This window comes from Rhinolophus hipposideros, assembly GCF_964194185.1.
Source record: "Rhinolophus hipposideros genome assembly, chromosome: 24".
NCBI lineage: Eukaryota > Metazoa > Chordata > Mammalia > Chiroptera > Rhinolophidae > Rhinolophus > Rhinolophus hipposideros.
The window spans coordinates 27,834,427-27,860,586 of NC_138070.1; the positions used below are offsets into that span (position 1 = coordinate 27,834,427).

Consider the following 26,160-nt stretch of genomic DNA (forward strand, 5'->3'; position numbering starts at 1 on the left):
GGGAGGGGTGGTTAATTGACTAGATCATGGTATGGGGGCAGGGTCTGAAATGAAAGCTGATGGGCCACTCACACTGGCAGCCTCAGAAAGAGCCCAAGGTTGCCCTATACATCAGTGAAAAGGTCATTTCTCTGGGAGTGCAATTAGGTCTCATGTTTGACCTATGACCTGTGTCCCATGAGCTATTTATGCTCTCCAAACAGCCATCCAGGGAGCAAATGAGTGAATATTGAAGGTGAAGACATTTAATACAGAAAGAAAAAAGGAAGGAAGGAAGAAAGGAAGGAAGGAAGGAAGGAAGGAAGGAAGGAAGGAAGGAAGGAAGGAAGGAAGGAAAGGAAGGGAAGGAGGGAAGGAGTGAGGAAGGGAGGGAGGAAACCTGATCAATTTAAAGTAATATATGAAATAATGAGTTGAGAACCATGCTTTGGTGCATTTCCACGTTCAATGTCACAATTCCTTCCTGGTCATAATTCTGTGAGGTAGGCATTATTATATTACAAATGAGGACACTGAGGCTCAGAAGGGTCAGTGATTTGGCCATGATTACAGGGGTGATAGGTGGCAGTGCTAAAACCTTAGCCCAAATCAGTCCCACTGACTCTCTTGCCCATTTCCACACAGTAGCAATTCACAGGTGTGCTCTGGGCAGAGCGCAGCTCTGTTACCTATCTATCTCCCCCACTATCTAGAATTCCCTCCGACCTCTTGTAAAACCGAATCTAAGTCCAGAATCTCTTCTGTTCATTCCAACTCTTTCTAAAGCCCAGCTGAGGGCAGACATGCTAGTACGGACTAAGGAAGGGCATTCAGGCCGGGCCGAGGCAGTCTCTCCTCTCTCTCGCTGCCACTGCCAGGATCTGGCTTAGAAGCCCTGTCCTAGGCCGCCCAAGCTCAGGGCACGCGAGGCTGGCAGCGCTGGGGTTAACCCGCCAGCCCTGCGCGCGAAGATTTCTGCTTTATTTCAGCAGGGGAAGTGTGTGCCTGCCTGATTAGCCTGATGGTTTCCTCTTTTCCCATAACCTCCAGACCCCCGTGGCCCAAGTGTTTACTCTCTGAAATAAAAAATCTGCTGGTGTTTTTCTTTTTGTGTGCTCGTGTATTTTGAGAGGCTTGCAGGGGAGGAGGGCGGGGTAGGGGTTAGGGACGCAGAGGCGGGGGGAGGGAGCCAGACGCCTCCCCCCACCCCTCCCCCGCGAGCCCCTTCCAGCTGCGGCCCCGCTGAGACCCCTGGCTGCAGCACAAGAAGGAAACTTAGTAATGAGGCAGTTGGGTCCCCGGCTACAGCAGCTATAAACACAGCGAACATCTGGAAAGAGAGTACGAGTCTCTCCGCGGCCAGACACGGAGCAAAACAGGCTGTCTCTGCGCATCCACCCCCACCCTGCCCGCCCTCACACAGCCCTCCTCCTGGCCAGACTCTGTCCAGCTCCCGCATCACTCCCCAACCCCAGATTTCCATTCACCGAGCCGAGCCAAGCGGGGGCTGACGCCAGGCCAGGGTCCATGTCCCCATCCCCCGCTCTAGGACTTCCAGAAGAGGGGTCAAACTGCTTGAATCAAATAGGAACTTGGTGCCCCAGGGACCTTTTCCCAACTCGGCCCAAATATTTGTGGTTTGAAAAAGTTAAGATAACTTTTTTCTCCACAGCCGCCTGGGATTTCCAGTGCATTGCTGTTACTTCCTAGGATTTTCGAGAAGCAACAAATCAGAGGACAGCCGACGGAATGCTTGCATTCGAATTGTAACTCACTCAACTAACCATGGTCTCCAGTGTCTTCCTCTAGGTTACCTTCCTTCCTGAGGAGCTACAGAGGTGACTGACATTTGTAAAGACCTTACAATCCTTACTGCCCTGGGCTGCTGGTCACTAGAGAGACACAGGGCTCTGGTCCCTCACAGGCTGCGCTTTGCGCTTCCCTTTCTGGTCCTCACCAGGCTCCCTTCTCCTTTCCCTGGTAAAATGAGGCACAGTGAATGGTAAAGTTGACAGGTGTAAGAAAATTAAACTTGGACGATATGAGTAGGCAAGACCCCTTAGATAAGGGTGGGACTTCTAGTTTCTTCGGCTCACTTAAATTCACACTCAAATCTGCTGAAAGGAAGAAGGAGGGTAGCATGTATTAATCACCTGGATAGCTATGACGTTTTAAGTGTATCACCCCTTTTCATGGGCACAAGAACTCTTGGAAATAAGTGTTTGAGTATCCCACCTGTTACAGGTGAGGGAACAAGATCCCAGGTGACTTCTTGCTCTTTCCAGACCACGCTAAACCCTTTGATTGGATTCAATACCTTTCAGCTTGTACTCAAAAACTCATACCAAAAAATCTTGTAATCTGAGTATGAAACAGCAAAGGCTAGAAAACTACTAAGGGAGCGGGGGATGGGAATAGAAAGGATGAGGCAATGTAACATTGGTAAATGGAAGCAAGTCCAGTCCATAGCAGAGAAATATCCTTTGCTTATGGAGAACAGGGTTAGGCATTCATAGAAATCTCATTATCAGAAGAACAAAATGATAGAGCAAGCATGTAGAATGGTGTTTTGCATCTGGATTCTCTTCCTAATATACTACTTGGGCAAGGCAGATCTGCTTCTCTCTCCTCCAGTGTTTCCTCCTTGAAATCCTTGGTCCTCTGAGAGATGGAATGCTGGTGGGGAGAGGGTGTTCCTGCATCAACCTTCCCTCGGCGCTGTCCCCTGGAAGTTGCTTGTGAAGGCAGTTAGGCCCCAACTGTCGCCTTCCTGAAATGATTCCAGTTACAGTTTTCTCCTTCCCAAATACCACAGCTATCAAGTCAGATGCTGAGAAGGTCGAAATTTTCCCTGAGAAGAACAGTCCGCGACAACATCCCAGAAACACACACACAAACAGGATCAGAACTGTTTTGAAGAACAAAGAACCTGAAACAAGTCCTCTAGAAAAGGAAAACACACCCTGAATGGGAAAAGAACACGTATGTGCTGCAGAGAGAGTTTAAAATATCGTTTTTTTAAAACCCATCGGGTCATCTGAGATGGCCAGTTGAAAGAACAAAACTGCTATGAGAATAAACATTTGACAGCAAGGTGAATCTCCATTTAACAAGTCTCTCTGGCATTCCCTCAATGTTCTCAACACTTAAAAGCCAAATTGGAGGCATCTGTTTTTCCTGCTGAAACTTCCCACCTGGTTGTCGATAGCCCTTTCCAAACATTGGCCCAGGTTTGATCTCTCCCAGCCGCCTGACGGCCTGAGAAAGCCCCAGGAGAGACCTTGAACTCGGACTCTCAATATATCTCCCACTTGAACTTCCAAAGTTTATTTGGGAAAGACATTCTTTAGTTCTACCATTTTGCTGGGACATTTATTTTAGAAATTTTAAATAGTGAAATCCGAAGTCACATACTTACATTGCCAACTTTTATCTCATAAATAAGTGTAATATTTCACTCGGGAACCATTTCTTCTATCATGTAAATGTACCCCTTCATACACACTTGAATAAAAGTTGCTCAGAAACAAAGAATGAGTCTTCCCCTTTCTCCATATGTCTGTTCTGATTCCAGTATGTGGCAGTGGCCACCAAAAGTGTTCAACAAATCACTGGGTCACTTTCTGACTCAATGATACCCAGACACTTTTGGACTCTCGGGCACTTCAGGACAATGAGTTATAATAGTAAAAACATTCATATTGCGCTTGCTAAGTGACGGCCCTGTTTTAAACTTTACATATATTAACTTAACGGTTCCCAAAGTATGGTCCCTGAGCTAGCAGCAGCACCTGAGAACTGGTGAGAAATGCAAATTCCTGAGACTTACCCTAGAATCACTGAATCAGAAACCCTGGGGATAGAAGCCTCAAGTTTTAACAAGCCCTCCAGGTGATTCTGACACACTTTGAGAACTGCTGGTTTAGATGAGGAAACTGAAGTACAGAGATTGTGTTGCCTAAGGTCACATAGTTCAGGAGAGCTCATGTACAAGAAGTACAAACTGCCAGTTATAAAAATAGTCACAGGGATGTAAAGTAAAGCCTAGGGAATATATTCAATAATATTGTAATAACTATGTATAGTGTCCAATAGGCATTCGACTTATCAGGGCAATCACTTCATAAGGTATATAAATGTTTGATCACTATGTTATACACCCGAAACGAGTATAATGCTATATGGCAACTGTGATTAAAAAATAAATTTAAAAAAACAAGCAATCTGGTTCCCAAGTCTGAATTCTTTACCATTATATAATATATTCTTCCTCTCTCGTGAGGAATGAGAACTGAAGGGTAGGATGTAAATGTGGGAAGATGAGGATTTTTTACTATGTTCAATGACCAAACACATACCAAGTTGCATTATACAAGAATAAAAAAAAGTATTGTCTTATTTCCAAATCAAGGGCCTACAGGTTCATCCCCTGAGGGTAAGTTGGGTTTACTGGGGTCTGTAGCTGGAGACAACTTTCCAGCTCTAAGCAACTGTTTCGCAAAAGTGAACGTCAGTCACAACATCACATCCATAATTTTGGCTGATTCAAAATAAATGCATACCTGAAATGAAAACAATTTGATGGTGTATCACTCTGGAAGAGTGTCAAGTAAATAAGCATCATATTTTCTGATACACACGATTGTCATTCATGATCATCATGCTTATGAGGTTAAAATCAAGCAGACAGCTATCAGTTGATGGGATGGGCTGTGGTCTTGTGGCCTGGGTGCTTATTTGTGTCTCTGATGTCAGTTCTCTAGTTCCCAGTGGAAAACAGGCATTGAATGACTCCAGCTGGGTCTGGGCACCATTCTGAGTCCACTGCCTCTATCTAGAAATGGCTTGCCATCTACTCCATCCTTTCAACAGGGTTGTGGATAGGAACTAGTCAAAATATTTAATGGCAGTGAAATGTTAGTGAGTTCTTAGAGACAAGTAGCAAGCGATTAACAAAAAGAAAAAAAAAAGGAATCTTGCTGTGATGAATGATTGAGAGAAAAGACTGAGGTTGGAGGACAGAACAGAGGAAGAGAACAGAAAAGAGGCACGGTCCCTGGGCTCCACTCCAGTCAGACTATAAACACTAGCAGACATTTCAGCCATGTCTTGTGTAAGGGGCTCCATTGATTCAAAAGGCTCCCCGACAGAGGGATGACTAGAAGCTAAGACAGAAAGGGCCCATTCATTCATGCAGAACACCAGCTCTCCATCCCCATTGGCTCTTGCTAATGGCTCCAGGCTGATAGGGAGAAGGGGGGAGAGGGGGAATGAGAGGAGGTAGAAATGAAAGAAAATGATGACTACAAGATTGTCATGAAGAAATGTACAGCTGCACAGGCAATTGCATGCAAATGTGGCTTCCCTTTTTAGCTGTGTAGTTAACGTCCTCAGATTCATCTATTTTTCTTTCATGTCATCTTCCATTTCCCTCCCCTTTTTGCTTTGTCTTTTGTCTGGCATCCCCTTCTTTTCCCCTTCCCATTCATTTTTCATTTTCTCTTCCCAGTATTCTCCACCTCTCTACTAATATCCACCTTTATTTTCTGTCCATTTCCACACGTCTTTTCTTTCTTTCTCAGCACCCTTTTTACTATCTATTCTGTCTAACCGATTCTCAACTTAACATGGTTACTGAGTTGTCTCTCCCACTCCCCTGGTAAGCTCTCCCCCATTCATAGTTTCTCTCAGCTTTATTCTCTCCCTTGCCCTCCACCTCCTCCCCCACTCCTCTCTTCCTTCTCAGCCTCTGCCCCTTTGTGAATAGGAGCAACATTCAGAGGAAGGGGCCTAATCCTTTCTCCATGGCCCCTTCTGATGGCCCCTCCTGCTGGGTATCTCACTCACTGACAGAGGGTAGTCCTTGGAAAAGAAGTTCATTCATCCTTTCTGAGAGCACAAAACGTGAGATGGAGCGGGGGTGGGGAGCAGCCATGAGACGAACGAACGGGAAGGAAACTGAAGTTATAAATAGGATAAAAGAAGATGAAAAAAATGTAGAGTATTTTTTCCCTCTTTCTTCTTACTCAACACAACTCCAAGGAAATGTGCTGCAGCTGGAGAAATCGTTGGTTGGTCCATGTCTCCATCTCCCTTCCCTATAACCAACCCCACGATCTCCTTCCAAAGGACACCCATCACTGAGGAAGGCTGGACCAAAGCCCAGAAATAATTGTTGCAACTCCTTCATCTGGACAGAGCAAAAGGCAAAGGAGGAGCTGGAAAAGCTCAGGGCTGGTGCCAGATATTTCCATCAGAGGAAGCCTAGGACAGAAGGAACTACAGACATCACATTTGCCACTGAGGTACCACTCCCCACATGGAGGCTTCCTAGCATTTCTGAGCTACGGTTGATGGCAACCGAAGTCATTTGAAGACTGGTTATTATGCGCCCCCATCTTCCCACCCTACCCAAGAGCCACTAGTTTGAGTGACTCCAGCTTCCTTCTTTTTGCAACAATAGACTGGGAAGACTATGTTATACCGCTACCAGTCCTTACATTTTAAAGCAGCTTCATCCTGAGAGGTTCTACACAGCCTCTGTCTCGTTGTCCCTGAAATAAAAACTCCTTTACCTTTGAGAACCTTGAAAAGGGGGAGAATGAAAACTTATCTTCACTTGGGAACTCACGTACTTAGCTAAGAAAGAGAAGGACCATGTCTTTTTGCTATGAAGAAGAGACATTCTGATCTTGAGACTATGGGCAAGTGTGGAAATGATCTCAGCTATTGAGATGTAACCTTCAGCACGCAGAAGCACCATCCTGAGCTGAAAGTGTTACGGCAAGATAACTTTAATCTTTCTTGCATTGGGAAACATAAGACTTAAGCTTCCTATATTAACAGGATTCGAGAATTCTACTAATGTAGACACAATCATTTTGATCTTTATTTTATACAAATAAAATCTATTTTGTTTAGAATTTCAAAGGATCATTTTTTTCATTTCTTAAAATTTTAAGTCCTTAAGTCTAACCTGTGAACAGATGTGAAACCCTCCCTGTCTTCTCTTGAAATGGGTAGATAGCTGATACGTTTGTATTTACGCTTGCAGGAACTGAGACACCCAGCAGAAAGCATTAATGTTATCATGTCTGAATTCCAAGGTGGCGCCTAAGAATACCTCAAAGATCAATAGCTATGAATCAAGAGAACATGGGACACAAGAATTGGTTCCATCCTGCCCTGGAGAAGAACCAGGCAACTGGAAAGCAACCCCCATGCCTTGCTCCCAACCCCCATCTAGTGCTACTGCATCTTTCTCTGGGCCTCTCTGGGTATTCCTGGTGAAAGATAAGGCATGGACAACAAAACAAACATTTATTTTATATTTTCATTATTATAAAAGTAGTTTACCATATATTTTTGTGGGGTTAAGAGACAATGAACAGAAAAAAAATTAATTTAAGTTAGTTTCCAGTGGCTTTCCCCCTGTGTAATTCCTCAGAAGTACATATTTTCAATATGTAAGAGAGTAATGAAGTTTCTTATGCTAAGAATTCATCCTGGGAGAAAACACAGATCTTAACTGGCTTTTTCGGTATTTGTATATATTATCATAACCTACTCTCATGAAAAAAATTGAATTAATATCTGAATCAATTATTTCAGAATCCCCAAATTCAAGTTTTACATTTTCTATTAAAAATAAACCCAAAAAGGTAGCAAGTAAACAAAGACTAATTGAATTTGTGAGAAATGCAGTGAGTCCTGCAAAACAGAATTTGGGTAGGCCTTTGAACTCAGTTCCTAGGGAAAACAGATCCTTTTAGTTCTATGGAGCAATGTAACTCCTGTTCACCAGAGGGCACCACTGTGACCAGCAAGTCTGGAGCGAAGGGAATGCTGAGAGGAGGAGAGGAGCTTCTGTGAAGAAGAGCTGGGGAGAAAGTAAAAAAGGGGAGACAGAAGCCAGATACAGGTAGACATGGCAAGAGAGGTAGGGTATAATGGAAAGAGAACATGAATGAAAGAAATTATGTTCTGTAAGAAGACCATTTATACAGTTTATACTTTGGGACTGCAAAATTTCTAGGCCCTTTGTCAACCGCCAGGCTGAAACAGATTAAGTTGCAGGAAATGCACAGGAGACACAACTATTTACAAAATAAAGACCTAAAAGAATCTCTCCTCTCTTGGGCCCATTCCGAGAGTTTAGGTTTCCTGTTGCTAGAGAATAAAATAACTCAAAATTATTGAAAAGGCCTGAGGCTTTCCATGAGAGTATAATAGCATCCATATCCACATAAGATATGGCAGCTGTTATTTCAGAGAAAGCAGCCTTCATTAAATTTCCATTGTCCTTCAACTCTGCCCTCATTCTCAGCCTTTCTTTATGTTCCTACCTGAGCCATAATGTTCAAGACCAGTAGGAACTTCCTGAGTGGCCATCTCTTCCCAGAAAGGATAGCAAGTTCTTTGCAGGTGGTAATTGGACTGGAAACCACAGGCCATTCGAGGATCTTCATAAGAGTTGAAAGGTCCTTGCCTCTGTAACCAAGGGAAAAAAAGGAAATACATTGAGGAAAATCTCTATAGTTTAGCACTAATGGAACAGTGACTTCATGTCATCCAACCACATGTCAGGAGGAATCATCCATAGATGAGAGAACCAACTATTGATCACATGCTCCCCATCAAAAAAAAAAAAAAAAAAAAGACACAGGGAATAGGAAGTGTTTCTGACTTAGACTATGTACATATTTATTTCCATTCATTTCTTCAAACATTTGAGGACTATCTTTTCTAATTTTCAAATAACCCATAGTTAACAGCAAGGCAGAATCTTGGTCATCTTAAATGTATAGAATCCTGGCTTTTGGTGTTTTTTTTTTGTTGTTGTTTTCTTGCTCTGTAAAAATACCATGAAAGTATATTCTTATAAGACTTATTCCAATATCATAGAACCAATCAATAGGTGGTAAATGCCAAAGGAAAAACAAAACAAAAATGTACTCCATAATAATAATTGCTCATTTTTTCAGTTAATCAATGTACATAGGTTTTAATGATACTGGTTGCTAGACAGGAATTTTCCATTTCTCTCAACATTTGGAAACTTGTGCCACTCTTTTGTCGGCTATGAAATCCATAAAATATACTACCCACCTAGTACAGTTTCAGAAAGACAAATGTGCTATGTGGGAGGCCATATTTTGTGGTAGTGAAGACCACGTCCTTTGAGACCACTTTTCCGTGGATTCAAATTCTGGCTCCACCACTTACTACTTGGGGGCCTGGGCCTGTTCCTTTATCTAAACCTCAGTTTACTCAATTTTAAGAGGGGAATGATAATACCTACCTCATAAGGCAGGAGAATTAAATGAAATATGTGTAAGAAAAGAATACATAAAGCAAAATAAAACATGGAATTCATGTAATAAAATTACATATTATACAAAATGGATGTAAAAAATACTGTCTGAGAAGACTAGTATAAGGTAGGTATTCTTTTAATCCAAGAGACCCTTAACATTTCTGGGACCAGACAGAGGGTTAAAAATTAAGCCATAAATGTAGAAGCAGCAGAATCATGGAAAGTAGACTACCTGAGATTAGGAGTCTAATCTACACTGAACCATCCTCAACCTTCTTTTTCTCTTTTTTAGTCTTTCTCTCTTATCGTTCCTCTACCTCAATAAAAACACCAATTAAGAAAACCAAACTCTCCTAGAATTTGATGTAATTAAATGTATTGATGTTATGGTGCTAATTAAAGAGTGTAACTCTTCAGGTGGTATTCTCATCCCTAAAGAGTAACTTGCTAACCGTCAGTTAGACCCTCTAATTAGAGAACCCCTTGTGTCCTGTCTCCCCTTGAGTACAATACAAGAACTCAGCCCTATTATGTTAGATTCAATCATTCACTATCTATACTCTCCTCCCCATTTTGCAATTGTCTGTTCACTTCAGCTCAGTAAAAATAACAGAACAGAGTACATTGGCACAGAGAAATATGACAATCAAACCCAAAATATAGAAGGTCTTGTGCACATTAATTTGTGCACATGTTTCCCATAATATTCATAAAGTCATTCAAACTAGGACTGAATGAAGTGTACTTTGAGTCTCTTCATCTGCAAACTGAGCTAAAGATGCTGAGAAGGTAATAACACCCTTGGGACTGAATGGAATTGCCTTGAGTTGTTGTATATCAGAGGCTAATGTCCTTGGCCTTCTGCTAGCAGGAGGCTCTGGTGAGAACCACAGAATATAAATGAAGCAATGACAGTTCAGCTAGCTCTTTGTGTTTGGGACCAAGAAATTTAGGGAAATCATCAAGAACACTCTACTGAGCTTCAGCCAGAACACATTTCATTAATTCTGCCTTAAAACTATTTTGCTGACATTGTATTTTAATATTATTAGTTCCTACAGCAACGACATTAAGATTTTCTTGTGAATACCCAAAAGATAAGTAGGTTTTCAACAATACGTTGCAGCAAATCAATTTGAAACCCATTTTCTAGACTAGCTGTGTGCTCGATATCTATCTATCTCCATCTTTTTATATTTCTCTGGAGTCTTTCTCAAAACTCAACGTCAAGAATCAGAGTGTGGTAGCAATAGTCTCTGGAGGGAGGAAATTTTGATTCTAAGTGGTATAAATGAAAACTCTAAGCTTCCCGGTCCTGTCTCCTTTTGGGTCAGTGTATGCATGGCTTGCCTAAACCAGAAGATCCTGGTAAGATGGCAATAGCTAGGACAAGTAGGATCCAGGTAGATAAGTGGTGAGTAATTGGTCACAGGCTTTGCTAGGGTGGTGGGAACCTGAGGAGAACTTGAATTCAGGTTTAAAAGTTTAGGCTTTTCCTGCTTGGGAAAGGCAATGGAGGCAAAGTGTAGTGTGCAGAGAGTTATTGAAGGAAATGAGCTAGATGCAGTCAGTGTGCAGGGGAGAGACGCAAGACAGAAGGAGTTAGTGGATTAGGGACAAAGCGAGGTTGCAGACCTGGGTGATGACCACGTGGCTATGTGGGGAGTCAAATCGTAGCCTTTGACTAACAACCAAGTGCATCACCAGCCTGAGTTTACATGGTTGGCTTTTTTCATAGAGTCTCTCCTGCCCCCAAACCCAGCTCTTTGTTGATAGGGACAGTTCATTTATTAATTTATAAATGGAATTCTATTTTTAAGATATATTTCCTCTTTAACTGTCCTCAGTGGAACCAGAGGACTCTATACTGAAAAATGAGGAGATAATGTACCAAGCCTATCATAACCCACAAACGCCTTTGCTGGTGGATGCTCCTGGAAGCATCATGACTCTTGTCATCTGGACACCTGCTTGTTTATTAGACATTTCACAAACTGACCTAATTCCTATTTCATAGAGTATGAAAATGACATTTATCTCAAGATAACCACACAGCCAGTTCCAATTCATTGTGAAACTGTCTCAGTTGAGGAGAAAGAAGCAGGTTATCAACAGGTCAGAAATCTGGGCAGCACAGCTCCCACCTCATTGCTTTAAAATGGCACCACCCAAAACAAGTTCCAGTCTCTTCGCGGACATCTTCCTTTCCGGGCTACAACTAGAGGTGACTTAATGAGATGCAAGCAACACTCCCAGTCCCTGTCACAGTTTTAAGGAAACTACCTGACAGATCCTCATTCATTCATCCCACAGATGATTATTGAAAGAAACTAATTTGTATCCCATACCGGCTCTATGCCAGTTGGTGTGCATTTAACCCTCATCACAATCATGCAAGATTAGTATTTTTATCTCCATTTTACAGAAGAACAAACTGAGGCTTTAAGAGGGCAAGTAAATTTCCAAAGGCCACACAACTAATAAAATCATGAAGATAGAATTCTAACCCAGGTCTAATTGATTTCAGACCCTTTTCTCCTACCTGTGCAACATGAAGCTTGTGTGGCTCTGGTACAGATTGCTAAAAAGGGTGACTGCTGTCCCATGATAGGTAGCAGATGAATTATGGTACTGTGCATTCATGGAACAAATCAGTATCATGCCAAGTATTACAATATTAGATGCTAAAAATACAATATGAGCACCAGATGAACTTTACCGTTAAGAGCGTACACACAAGTAAACAGGAAATTACAGAGAAGGGATGTGACAGGGTTAAGTACTGATGTGGAAGGGGGTGGGGGGGTGGCAGCAGGTAAGACTTCTTGGAGGAAGCAGATTAAGGTAATAACTGAAAGACAGTAATATCTAGCCTAGAACATTTGGCGAAGGGCCTGGAGAGCAAAAGAAGAAGAAGATGATGACACACCTGATGTTGAAAAGGAACAGATACAATTATGTACGGAAGAATAAGAAAGATTCAGATAGATGATATAGAGAGATAAAGACTGTATTGTTTGGTGGTGAAAAGCATGAAGGAAAGCTGTGCTCTGGGGCAATGAGGTTGCTTGCTCATAGGAGGGTAATGAGTAAGGATTAAAGCTGGAGGGACAGAGAAAGATCAGTGTTGAGGGCCACGAATACCAGACAGGAATTAGGCTTCGAGAGTAAGGCATTGGAGGTTGTACATATTAGAAGTAGTGAATGGTGAATCAATGTGTTGTCGATAGCTTTGTTCGATGGATTGGGCAGAGCCAAAGGTGACGAGGCTGACACAGGCAGTACTAGTGCCCTGCAGAGCCACATGGGAAACTGAGACCAAAAGGAACCATCAGCATGACAAATCTGAACTCTGGTTACTTATTTATTTTTTCATCATAATTTTTGCATTAATTTTGATTTTTAAAAGTATCGCATTCAGATATTATTTAGCTTCATTACTGACTTGGTGGGCATCCCTTAAGTTTTGTCCCATGTGAGTGCTCCGTTCATCCTACCCCAGATCCATAGGTGAGCAGCAGCCCAGTTACAGTGAATAAGTCATGTTAGGATCATGGGTGTAGAGGCGAAGAGAAGCAAGAAATATATGTTCCCAAGGCGGAATCAATATGATTTTATGAATGCTAGAAGACAAATAAAAGGGGATTGAATCCAAGATAATGCTCAGATTACTTGCTTTTATAATAGTGAAAATGGTGAGTTTAGGTACATAAGTAAGAAGTTTCACTTTTTGGGTTACATTTAGATGGAGTAATGGCAGAGACCCTTGGTGGAGGGGTCCGTAAAGTGGCTGCACGCTCGGAGAAGACAGGAAAGGGTAAAGTTAGACCTAGGTAGCATACAGGATCCAGTTAGAGTACACAGTCAGGGAAAATGGCAGTTAAAACGAAAAGAGAAAGGATCAAAAACAGATCTATAACGTTGCCTACAATTGGGAGGAGCAATGGGGGACAGGAGGACAGCAAAGGAGGACCAGGTAAAGACATAGGAAGAAAACCAAGGACTTGTGTACAGTGTCATGGAAGCCAAGGGCAGCTTCAGAGCCAGAGGCAGTTGGCACATGGCCGTGAAGAAAAGGATAGGAGCCAGGCAGCCTTGGAGCGGTTGGGTCCCCTGGGCATCTCAGGAAAGCACGCGCTTTTGCCCTGCTCTGTCACACCCAGTGCTGAGTCTCCTAGGCTATCACAGGACACAGGCCCACAGCCTAGACACTTCCTGTCTCTCATCCTGGAAATGAATGAAATGAAGCCCTGGAAGTCTGCAAACCAGGACAGTGGACACAGGCTTCTCCCTACACTGGTCTAAAGGTGAACCAGCTCTCACAACCATCATCACAGCTGACTACCTCCACGTAAAAGCTTGTGTATTCCTTACCTCTCCCAGTGCCACCTCTCAGTGCTTCAGAGTCAGGAACCTCGAGCTTCCCTTATCCACACACGTTACTCTCTCTTTGTGACAACTCTTCACCTTTCCCCACCCCAACCCTGCCAAACCTCACAGCCATTGCATTTCTCACAGTCTTCCTTCTCTCTGTTCCCCCAAAATACCCCAAATTGGAAAAGAGAGAAGAGGGCAATACTTTTACACTAACTTGCAAACAGAGTCTACCTGTCCATGGGTATGTATGATCTATTCTTCAAGTTTGTTTCTCTCTTTAGCCAAATAGCCTACATGTCCAGGGGTTGGCTTCTTAACTCCATCCTTACTATTCTTCTGTATGTGTTACTCATGCACAAACTCTGTGGGAACAATTTGTCTTCTCTTTGATCGACTTCAGAATCCTAGGGTTTAGCCTTGGTGCAAGGCTATAAACATATAAGACACAATAAATATTTCTAGAAGCTGCTCCTTATAAAATACAAGTACACCCAATGGCAAAGCTGAGTTAACACTGGATGGATGGCACAGGGGTTTACTATTTACAGGGATAAACTGTATTACTCTAGGAATGCCACAGATGTTCATATGCTCTGTAGGAAGACAGAAGATTGGACATCAGGAAGCCTGGATTCAAGTCTTGCTCTACCCCTAAGTTGCTGTGTAACCTTCAGCCTGTCTCCTAACCTCATTAAGTTTTTGCTTCCTGAGGACGTTGGCTCCAATGATCTCCAAGTTCCTTGCCAACTTCAAGGCCCCTTTTTGCTGATCCATCCACATTCTTTCTCCTGACCTTGTGACTGAAAACCTTCATTTGATAAAGAACCACACCTCAGTGTGGAGAAGCCTATGGAGCTAAAAGTTGTCATAGTCATAATTTGGGTTCATGGCATACAATGTCCCCTTAAAATGTATGAAGGTCTTCATTTCGTTTGTTTTCATTCTTCCCTAAACCATGTTCAAACTGTTTTGACCCAACATTCCCCGTTCTTCAGTAGACAAAGTGAAGCTTAAGGAGTAACTGGCTACTGAAGTGTTGTAGGGGCTCTTACATAGTAGGTGCTCAATAAACAGTTATACAATAAGTGGAAAATTTCCCAGCTTAACACCTCTTACTCCATAAAGTGCAGTTTATGCCCTTCCACTCTCAGCTGAATAACTCTGCAGACTTCTAATCAAGTCTGAGCTTCCTCATTCTCAGAAGATGCTAGACAAGCTAGCGCCTCCTTTCAAGGATTGTTCAACATATCACGGAGATTCTCTGTGGGCAATGCTGAGGAGACCTTTAGGGGAGAGCATCTCTGGCTCTCAGAAGGACAGTGGGCGCATCTTCTTCAGGAGGGAACACGTGTCCTGCTCCCTCGAGAGGCACAAAGGAAGGAGCCAAAACAGCAATGCTTCTTAGCTTGGTGCTCAGCCTACCTTAGGACAAAGCCTGAGTACTCCTAGCAAGGGAGGGGGAGGTATGGGTGTTGCAGCCACCAGGAGAGGCAGGAACAGACAAAATAGGAAACTCTCAAAGGGCAATTTAATTTTAGACTCAAGGCCAGGAAATGCTTTTTAAAACAATAAGAGTGATGGGCTTGGGCCTTGGTGAAAGGGCAGACTTAACATACCGCAGGTTTCTGAGAGAGGAAAAGAAAATCTAAAGCACAGAGAGAGTGCTATAGAGATGAGAATATCAAATTCTGCTCTTAAATGGAAAGATGTGCTTGGTTTCTATAGGGACCACAGCTCAGGCAACCCCAACAGGCCTCCCGGCCCTGGGGCAGCATATCCAGTTAGCGGTAGTGTGACCAACACTGCAGCTCCTCTTGTCAGCCTGAAACCACCATCCCCTCCTCTTGTAGCAGGCACTAGTGAAGGCTGGCTAATGCTCAGGGCTGGGCAATGCAAAGGACCTCTGAACCTCAGACCCTCCTGGGAGCTTGGACTTGACACTCTCTTGCCGAGAGATCTTGGGTGAGGTAGTGGAATTTGTCAGCTTCTATCCCCTTAGCAAGGAGGCTTCAGACTCCCAGTGCTGCCTCCAGGGGTGACAGCGTCAGACAGATATCCCACAGAGCAGGAGATGGAAGGAGAGGCTGACTCTGAGCCTCATTATGGGACGAGGGTGGGAAAGCTCGCCATGGCTACAAGATTGGGCAGCAATTCCAAAATGGCGGTAGTTTTCTTTTCCTAAATCAGGGATGACCAAATCACCATAAATAAGGCATATAGATGTGTGAATGAAAGTCTGTTCTAGGTTACTATGCATCACCACATATCTAAAAAATTTTAAGATGAATTCAATAGTAAGTAGTGTCCTATCCCAGGAGTCCAGATCTGGACCACATTTCAGCTCTTGCCCACTTTGTAAACTTGGGCAATTTACTTAACCTCTAAGACCTTAATTTCCTGATATTGGGAGATGGTCTCCAGGTTATAGTCTGGCTCTGTAACTCTCTAGATTGTGCCAAGTGCACCCAGTATCTTAGAAAACCCCTGCTTTCTAAGATGCTGGAAAAATATACGTTATCCCTCTTTTTTCCTTCCAATTTTCTATCATTAAGAGTTATGGCTATAAACAGTTTCCCTAAACATTATGTTCCAGCAATCTCTCCAAGGGTAAAACCATCACCATTCGAAGCAATACAAACAAAAATTTCTTTTTCCGTTTCCATTTACAATCCAAATATCTTTTTGTGCATTCCCACTTCTTTTATCCTCAATACCTTGTTCATTGCTCTCCAGGATTCCCAGACAGAAGGAAAGGGTGTCTGTGCTAAGCTTCATAGTGACAAGCACAAGCCCTTCCCAAGTTGTGTGGGGACAGCACAGACTCCTCTGTGACCATTCAAAGGCGGGAATCCTGAGACAAGTGAAGTGTCCGAGCAGCCCTGGGTAAGAAGCGAATTGCTTCCCAAGGAGGCCCAATTAAACTGCAATTACTCAAGATAAGAGAACCAGGTCTGTTTACACAGTGGGGTTGTAAACCAACAGCCTTTACAAGAGAACTTTGATCTGGTGGTAAGGGAGCTGTTTCTAGTGCAGGGGAGTGATGAAGCCAGGAGATTTCTCAGTACGAATGTCTCCATCATCGTTCCCCCAGTAGCTCCAGATTGTTCTGGTAGCACTTTGTATGGACAATAAGTGGAATCATCTCCACTCCTCCCTCCCTGTGTCCACCTAAGACAATCACGAAGTCCTGAGAAAAGACGGTGAACGTAAGGGAAAGAGAAGTAACTGAAGTCACCTTTGTGGCAGGCAGTGGACAAGCATTTTCTCATTTAGCCATCACAATGACCTCAGGTCTGCCTGTTTTACAGATGAAGACACTGAGGCTCAGAGAGGTGACGTAATTTGTCCAAGGCCATATGGCTAAGGAATAACCAGACTTTAAGCCAGGTCTTTCTGACTCCAAAGCCCAAGTGCTTTCCATGATAATTGGCCAGGCTGAATTCCACAGCTGCCTGGCCCAGGACGTAAAGCTCTGTTGAATGCCTGGTACAAAAGAAGCAAGAACAAGGTAGGTCCCTCTTTTACCTCACCAGGATGCCAGAAGGTGGAAAGAGAATTATGTGTCCATCAATCCACCCATCCATCAATCCATCAACGATGGAAGGAAGAAAGAAAATGACCAAAAGAGGATTTCTCAGATGAGGATGTGATTGGCAAGACCCACAGTCAGTCTCAAAAGCCTCAGTAAGAGGGATCTGTGTCTGAGGGCAGGGCTTTGGAGATCCCTTTGCACCACGCTTAGCAGAACCCCGTGGCCAGGCTAGTCCCCTCTGCCCACTGGAGAGTCAGAAGACCAGCCAGTCCCTTTGTCCCACTGGAACAGCACAGGAAGGACAAAGGCCAATGTCTAAAACCTGCCAGTGGCTTCCCCTTTGCCCCCTCCAGGCTGGCATCCAGAATGTACTCAGGCATTTTTTCCATCCCCTATTCATTCAGTGATCATATGTCTGAAATAGCCCTGGGTTCGTGTCATGTTACTCTGTGCAATCAAAGCAATTAAGTGTCTAATAAATATGATCTCATTTATATAACTTGGAAATCATTCATATAATAATCCGCAAGTCAAAAAAATCTTTTGTCCGGCAGTGTCTGAAACGTTTGTTTTCATTCAAAAACTATAGTCACTGTATTTATAAGAGAAGAATATTTGATCTAGAAAGAATGACTAATTTTCAATACAATCACCCCACTTCAACCCACAAGGGATGTTTCCTAAGACCAGAGTCTCCTCCTAAGAAACTCTGGCATTTTGGAATATTCGTTTTCAGTGTTGGGGATCACTGCCTTCCCTCTGGTCTGACACTCTGGGCAGTCACTCCGTCCCAATATGTTGCTGTAACTGGAGTTCTGAGGTAGTGAGCAGGCAGTGCTGTTCCTTCCCTCTGACCAGTTCAAGGTACTTCCTAAAGTTTGCTTAGCCTGGGGGTCACTAATCCCTGAGGACCTCCTCCCCACGTCCTCTTTGCTCGTGAGGCAGCCAAGGACGGGGACATGTTTGGTCAAAACTAGGGGCGGACCATCCCTCCCATTCCTGTCCTCCCCCAACTCTGCCGGCTCAGTGGCATGAAGGAGAGGATGACGCATGAGAGGACAAGGGACCAGCAGTGCGAGGGACTTCCAGGGCTCGCTCTCTACAGGCTTGCTGAGGTAGCATAACAGGAAAAAGCGCTTCCTCCTCTTGGATGAAAGGGTCCCGGACATGCAACCCATATAAGTACCTGAACATGTCACCCCCTCCCACACAATGGCCAGACAACTTCCAAATGTGTTATTTCTCTACCTCCCCGGCTGTGACATCACCTCATTCATTGTAGTCTCCTGAAGGGCTAACCTTACAAGAGGGAAAACATGTGTCCTGTTTTCGACAAGCTGACCCTGAGACAGCATTTTATGTGAATTCTATGTGAAATGGCTATTACCTGACGGTGGCATCAATGTTACAACTGTCCCTGAGACTACTTTAAGCATTTTTCTGGTGCAGCAAATGAACAAAGAATGCTAATGCTACCTCACGTATAAGTAGAGAACCTGAGATTTATAATCTTCAAGGACTAGAAAACATTTCTAGCCTGATTTAGAAGACTGTTTCTTGGACAACTAACATAGTATGTATGCTCAGCAGAGCTTCCCATGACATGAATATATTCTCAATGTGTTTTTTTCTTTTTTAAGATTTCACTTTCTAACGCAATAATTTACAAGTACCCAAGATTCCTTTTGACCAATCTGTACACAGAGTACCATTTTGCTTTCAAACTTGGTCTGTGGCTACTCTTAGGCCAGGGCTTCTCAATCTTGGCATTTGGGACTGGATAATTCTTTGTTGTGGGGGACTGTGCTGTGTATTATGGGATGTTTAGCTACATCCCTGGCCTCTCCCCTCTAGAAGCCACTAGTATATCCATCCCCTAAGTTTTACAACCAAAAATATCATTAACTATCCATCCCTAAGCCTGGGGGCAAAATTAATGCAGCTGAAAACCCACTGCCCTTATGTTTTTCCTTTCACCCTTAAACTTGTCATACCTGGAGCATAGTTTCTTTTTTTGGTAAACCAAGCTAACTAGATCAGAGACCAGGGCAGGAAGCAGAAGAACTTGTATTATTACCATTGGTTGTGCGCTAGACAGAGAGGCTCCAGCAGGACTGAGAAGACCCAGCACCGGGGGCTTTGACTTCCTTGTCTGGGAAAGTTCCTGAAGCTGTGCTCACTCTTCCACGAAATCTCAGACTGGGATTGAACATGTGCAATTTACTAGTTTCTCTAATGCCAATATCCCCAGGTTATAGCCTGTAGACAATTGCCAAACCTTTGACTATTTATTATAGCCCAGTCTAAAGTTGAAGGTTATCTGTAGGAGCTGGTTTATTGAACTTGAGTTTGTACTAAACGTTATTCACTTATTTATTTTTATTAGAGAGAGCGTATGTGAAGCAGTTAAAGGACTTTTCTGCTTGCTGAGTTCTAAACGGTTGCCTAACTAGTTCCAGTGATGGAGAAACTAAGGCCTAGAAAGAAGTTATGAGTGAAAGTGTTAAAACAATAACTTAGTTCTCTTACACAACCTTCTGGTTTTACCCAAGCAACTTTGAAATTTGTAGTGAAAAGGATCCCACATGTTGGTAATGCTTTTCAGATATGGCGATTGAGGATGAGGGTAAATGGGTTCTTTGTTTTGAAACCAGTGGAATCATTCAAACTACATTAAAAATATGCAGTGTATTCAGTTGAGGTGGGGGATGGAGGGGGTTTAGTTAAAAATATGCACTTTGAGTATTTGGTTTTTGAATCTCATATAATTTCCAGATACCCTGTCTAGGATAATTTAATATTATGCTTGCAACTTGTATACTTACAATAATTTTTTTTATTTCAGTATCTAAAATAAATACAAATGTGTGTGGCATTGCTTTTTTTTACAGCTTATTAATACTGTTTAATTTGATTACAAGGCTGGTAAAAGAGAATGAACATAGGATGCCTTTTTAATCTACTTTTCCAAGTCAATGACACCTTTTGCCCCGAAATCACCATATCCTTATTTATTTTAACAAATCTCTACAATATCATCTTTAAGAAAAAAGAAAATCTTTAGTGTTCAATGAACAAACGAAGCAGAAATAGACTCATAAATATAGGGAACAAACTGATGGTTGCCAGAGGGAAGGGGGATTGGGCTCTTGGGTGAATACGGTAAAGGGACTAAGAAATACAAATTGGTAGCTTCAAAACAATCATGGGGTGTAAAGACCAGCATAGAGAATATTGTCAACAATGGGTACTAAACTAATCAGGGGGATCACTGCATAAATTATATAAAATCTAACCACTATGCTATACACCTGAAATTAATATAACTGAATTATATTAATAAATGAAATTAACTGTACCTGAATGAATGAAGAAATAAATAAATAAGAAAATTCAGTGTAATTTGGGCTCTCCTTGGACAATAACCTCTATGTGGGAAGTAGGAGGAGCCACTCCCTGGCAATTTCTCCAGCCCCTTTTGTGAATTTATGAGGCCAAAAATATGTTAAATTATGCCAAGAACAGGTCTAAGGTAGATCAACATGTGAAAAATCATTACCAAATGAACTGAGCAGTGAAAAAAAAAATCACCCAGTTTTATCCATTAATCATGTTCGAGTCATATTCTCTGAAACACAAACACTAAAAAATCTTTCTCAGCCAATCCATCAGTCTTGGATTTTTACTTTATAGGCTGATAAAAGGACAGATAATTTCACAAATTAGCTCCTCCAAAAAAGATTCAAAGCCGACTCCAACTTCGGAGTTGGATCCCTAGCTCCTCTGTCTAGCAGAGGTCGGGAAGCAGGAAGTAAGGGGAGGAGAGAAGGCAGGGTGGGCAAGGGGAGGGCCAGAAAGGGACCCCACTTACCACCACTGTAGGACGCGCTGCTGAATAAGGAGCAGGACTGCTCACTGCAGAATTCACAAAGTAGCTCATCTTGCTTTCAGCACCTGCATGGGAGAAAGGGTTCACTGAGCCACTGGACGCACCGACAGGTGACTAGAAACCACAGGAGGGTTTGAATCTGAGAACCATAGAATCCACCTCTATGTGTTACAGAGAAGAAAAGCAAAACTCAGAAAGATAAAGTGACTGACCCTGGCACCCCGAGAGCAGGGCAGACCCCAGACAGAGCCAGTCTCCTGTGGGCAACATAGCATATAAAGTGGATAGCCTGTGTGTGCTGCAGGCAATAAACAGTGGGAGTGTACCAAACACACACACACACACACACACACACACACACACACACACACACCCTTTTGTAGGGTTTCTGGACAGGGACTAAGTAGTGTGTGTCTTTTTTAGTAATATCCTTATCCATCTATCACCCTCCCTCCAGTCTGGCGCATAACTGGACTCAGTACACAGTTGTGGTGTAAATTAATTGATAAAGGAATAAACAAAGAAAGGATTGGAGAGAAGGATGGAAAAGCTCTACAGAAGAGACATATAAACCAGGACCCTAAGACACAGAGAAACAGAGAGAAGCCCTGGAAAACGGATTGAACATTATTCATCTTGAAAAAAGAAGGACTGATAAATAACTCTTGTTGAGAGCTATTATCTCCATTGAAAGTCTGGATGACAGGAACCCTTGAGGAATGTAGTGAATGAAGGGATTTTTTCCAGCTCGCTGTGGGTCATCAGGAAAATCATTTATATATCAAGCACTTCTGTTGATCTAAATGCTTTCTAAAGTGCATCAGTTCACACACTTTCATAAATTCAATATTATACACTTTTTATAAATGTCTTTCCTAAATAATTTAGAAGATTAAATTCCTAGGCATATCATTCAGAGGCCAAATTCCTATTGTTAGGAAGTGATGTTTCAGCTTCAACTTGACTGTTTCCAGTTTGTATTTGTCTGTCCTTTTCCTTTATTCTTGTTAAGATTTAAAGCCCTGGCACATTTCAAGAAAAATAAAGAGCACTATGTGTCTTGTACTCGATTTGCAGTTTTGGTTCACCATGTCGATACACCATGACAGCCAATGAACATATCTTCTTACACATAAAAATGTATTCAAATGATAGAGTTAAACAATCTCAGCAACATAAAATTATACTGACTAAGGGCTCCAATCACAGAGCCAGTAGTATCATGCGGTGCAGAGACGTAAGCTAAAAACCTTTAGGGACATAACTTAGCCCAGAACTGTGCTTATTGTTTTCAACTAAAACTTTACCCTTTTAGGATGTCTCTCTTCCCCAAAATAGAATTTTCTCCCAAAAGCCACCCAAAGTAAGCTTAACTAAAAAATTATAAGTAAGCAAAGTAAGCTTAACTAAAAAATTATAAGTAAAGATAGCTAGGCTATGTTAATCAAGATTTTGTGGTCTAGTTTTTCAGGGAATTGATATCCACTGCAGCAAAACAGCCCCCAGTGGTAAAAGCTGAGGAGTAGAAAATGATCCAGTTCCTCTAGTCCAAGGACATCGTTAACATCTGTACCAGTGGTCGCCTATTCAGTGTTTGTTCCTAAAAATAGTGAGCAGCTACCATATATCAGACGCTGCGCTGGGCACTGCGCATGAAATAAAAATGAGATGCATGCAGCCCAGGTCAACGTGGACTCGTCCTCGCCAGTTATCGTGAGGATAGTCTCCATGAGCTCCACATTCCCTTCTACCAAAGTATTCCTTATTTTTAACCTTAAAATCGAGTTTTAAAGTCCCAATGAATCATCATCGAGCCATACACCCCCACTTCAATGTTTCTGATCTACTCATAAATGAGATTTAAAAGTTAACAGCATGGATCGTGTCCTAGTGAAGATGGCTTAACCATGATCAGCTTCCTTAGGGAAAAGTTAGTCATCCCTCCCGGGCCCTGCAGAGTAATCCGTACCTTTGGAAAATATGCAGGGATGGAGGAGTGCTGCTTCTTACAAGCCACTCAGCCCCTGGTTTCCTCCTCCAAAGCGCCATGGATCCCTTGAATCATCACAGCTCCATTTATTCAAGGAGCACAGTGATGGCTCCCTTTGTTAGGAACTTGTTTATTCATTCAGTAAATAAATACTGTGTGTCTGCTTCGTGCCAGGCACTGTTCTGAGCCCTGGAGATGCACTAGTAAACAAAGAGCCCTGACCTCGTGGACCTTACATTCAGTCAGACTCGGGATAAAACTGAGAAGGACAGCCTCTATCTTCAGGTCCTGGAGAAGACAGACTCACATATAAATATAACATAATATGATGGGTAGTTGACCAACAACATGGGGGAAATAGCAGTCAGTTCTGCTGGGTGTGGGGAAGAGCACTCACGGAACACTGTACACGTAAGGTGTGACCAGATGGCCCTAGGAACCATTCTGAGACGCCCACAGGCAGCCAAAGACCTTTACCATTCTGAATTCCTGTTTTAGTTGTATATGTGTAAGAGTCAGGACTTTTGGAATTGGCAACCTTGTCCTGACGCCTAGCTCAAAGGCTCCAAGACTTTTGGCCTGAGAGATGGACAACTTCCTCTTCACAGCCACACTCCATGCAGCTTAGAAAAAGGTTCCATGTAAATATGTTTTCTCTTTCCAATTGACAGTGAGAGAGGAAACCTGTGGCCCCACATATGGCACATTCTGTGCCGGGCTGTTTTCTTGAAGCTGTGTGCTACATGAAGGACACTTCCCTTGGGGAAAAGCCCTTCACCCAGAGAGGAAGCTGAAAAGAGGGAGTTGCCAGGGCTCTCATCTCAGGAAATAACTCTGGGACAGAAATGGATTACTGCTTTATTATTTTTTGGAGAAAAAAAAAAGAACCCACCCTTTTCCCACTTGTAGACTGTGACACAGAACAGCTGCTGTAGACGCAAACCCTTTCAGAAAAAGCAAAAGTAGTGTTTGGGTAATTTTTTTTTTTTTTTCGTTTGGACTCCTTAGCCAAAGAGAATTCCCTCCCACATGACAGCTATTTGAACATCAGCTGGACCAACTTTTTTTGTCTTGGCACTATAAACGTTTATTACCTAAACACAAAACAACTGTGTGATTTAAGATTTACTCCCCAGCCCAAAAGCATCCATAGGTTTGTCACAATGTAGAAATGATTTGAACACTTGGTAACAAGAGTCAGGAAGAGCTGAGGTTCGTGTTTCTTGCATGGGACCATCAAGGCCCAAGCAGCAGAATAAAGGTATCTGAAGTGACTGCCTGCCATGGCCGCCAGGATCTGTGCGCCTGCTTCAGCCCACCCCTCACCACACACCAGTACAAAACCTCACTCCTGTAACATGGAACTCTGTTCCTTTAAACACCCAGTGCTATTTCTCACTTCCCTGCCCTTTTCATAGGACCTCCTCAAATAGAAATGACCATCTACCCTGCTGCTCGTCAGGGCTAAACCCTTCTCCACAAGCTTTTAGGCTCATCTCCGAAGTTTCCGCTGCCAGGAATTCTTCCTGAAGCACCCCTCACTCCTGCCAGGGCGACCTGCTCCTTCTCTGTGTTCCCCACATGTATTTCAATCATTGCGGCTAACATACTGTTTTATAAACATCTGTTTCTGTTTGCCTCTCCCACTCAACGGAGCTATGTGAAGGTGGGCACCATGTCTTTTTCATCTTTGCATCTCCAGAATTTAAGACAGACTGTGGAGCACAATAAAATTCTTTTCTTTTAAATTAGTGAATGAATGAATGAATGAATGAATGAATGAATGAATTGGTCTCAAAAGATGAAACATGTAAGAGGTGGATCAGATGTAAATAACATTTGATTTTCAAATTGGAGAATCTGAATAGATGGTAGGTCTGGATAAAGAGCCACTTGAAATAAAAGGTTTGCTTTATGATCTGTTTCTAAGTGAAAACTGCTTCCCTTTATTCACTGCCTGTTTAATGCTACTTATCAAAGGCTTTGCCACAGCCCCCATATAAATAGCAGTGCCCTACTCCCCAACTCTGACACTTAGCTGCTGTGATTGTCTCCCCCACTCCTACTCCATTAGAATTTAAGCCCCTCCAGGTCAAGGATTTAGTCTATTTCTTCACCCTGTATCTTTAGATCCCAGACCAGTATTGGTAGGTTGGTGACACACAAATAACTGTTGAACATAGGAGGGTACGTCATAAAAACTTGTACACACCCTTTAGCTCACTTAACTCCCCTTTTTCACAGAGGAGGAGAGAAACTTGCAAAGCTCTTAACTGGACAAACCGAGGCCTGGCCGCAGGTTTTCAGCCACCTTCTCCTGTGCTTCTCTATCCTCACCATCCTGGATTTGGGGGATAAAAATGGACAATCTGTGCAGAGGACAGAAAAGGTTAACAATTTAGTTTATATGGTTGTCTCACGTACAATAAAGCACTTCGAACTAATTTTCTGTGGAACTCTAGAGAGAGCTCTATTCTTCATAAAGCATGCAACTGACAGCTTCTAGAGCTTTCCACCCTCTGAGGGCCAAGATCTGCAGGCTGACACTTCCTTCACCGAAGTGTTTCCAGGGGCAGTTTGAGTGATGCCCAGAATGAAGAGAGGAGTTGGGAGGTTCAGGCCGAGGCAGAAGAGCAGGAAATCCCGAGAGAGGAGGCCTTCATGGAGGTGGCCTCCAGCTCACATCAACTCTGCCCTGCTTGGTTACCTTTCCAAATGATAATTGTGACATCATTTAAGGGTTTTTCATTCTGGATTATGTGCTCTTCAAGGAAAGACTATGCCTTTAGGTAAATAACTCAGTAAACTATGTTTTTTATTCTTTTGAGAATAATTGTTTTTGCCAAAATAATATCTATTTATTGTAAAATTACAATAAAAATACAGAAAATTCTAAAACGAATGCTAAAATCATTATCATCTAGAGATAACTGTACTGATATTTTGTTCAGCATTCTTCTAGGTATTTTTTAATTCATCTATGCAAATATAGATATAACATATACATATGATCATAATTTTACCTTCATAGTTTTATTCTGTACATGCTGTGTTGCAATCTGATTTTTTTTCATTGA

At 42.6% G+C, this 26,160-nt stretch overlaps 1 protein-coding gene across 1 annotated transcript in view; it reads right to left on the minus strand.

Moving 5' to 3' along the window:
• The window catches only part of ETS1 (ETS proto-oncogene 1, transcription factor), a 120,463-nt gene that overhangs the window by 86,050 nt on the left and 8,253 nt on the right, over positions 1–26,160 (minus strand). Inside the window, exons 2-3 of the mRNA XM_081037655.1 lie at positions 21,076–21,158; positions 8,325–8,469 (exon numbers count right to left, since the gene is read on the minus strand). Of these exons, the coding sequence (XP_080893781.1) occupies positions 8,325–8,469; positions 21,076–21,144 (214 nt within the window). The 5' untranslated portion in view covers positions 21,145–21,158. The remainder of the gene's footprint in view (positions 1–8,324; positions 8,470–21,075; positions 21,159–26,160) is intronic.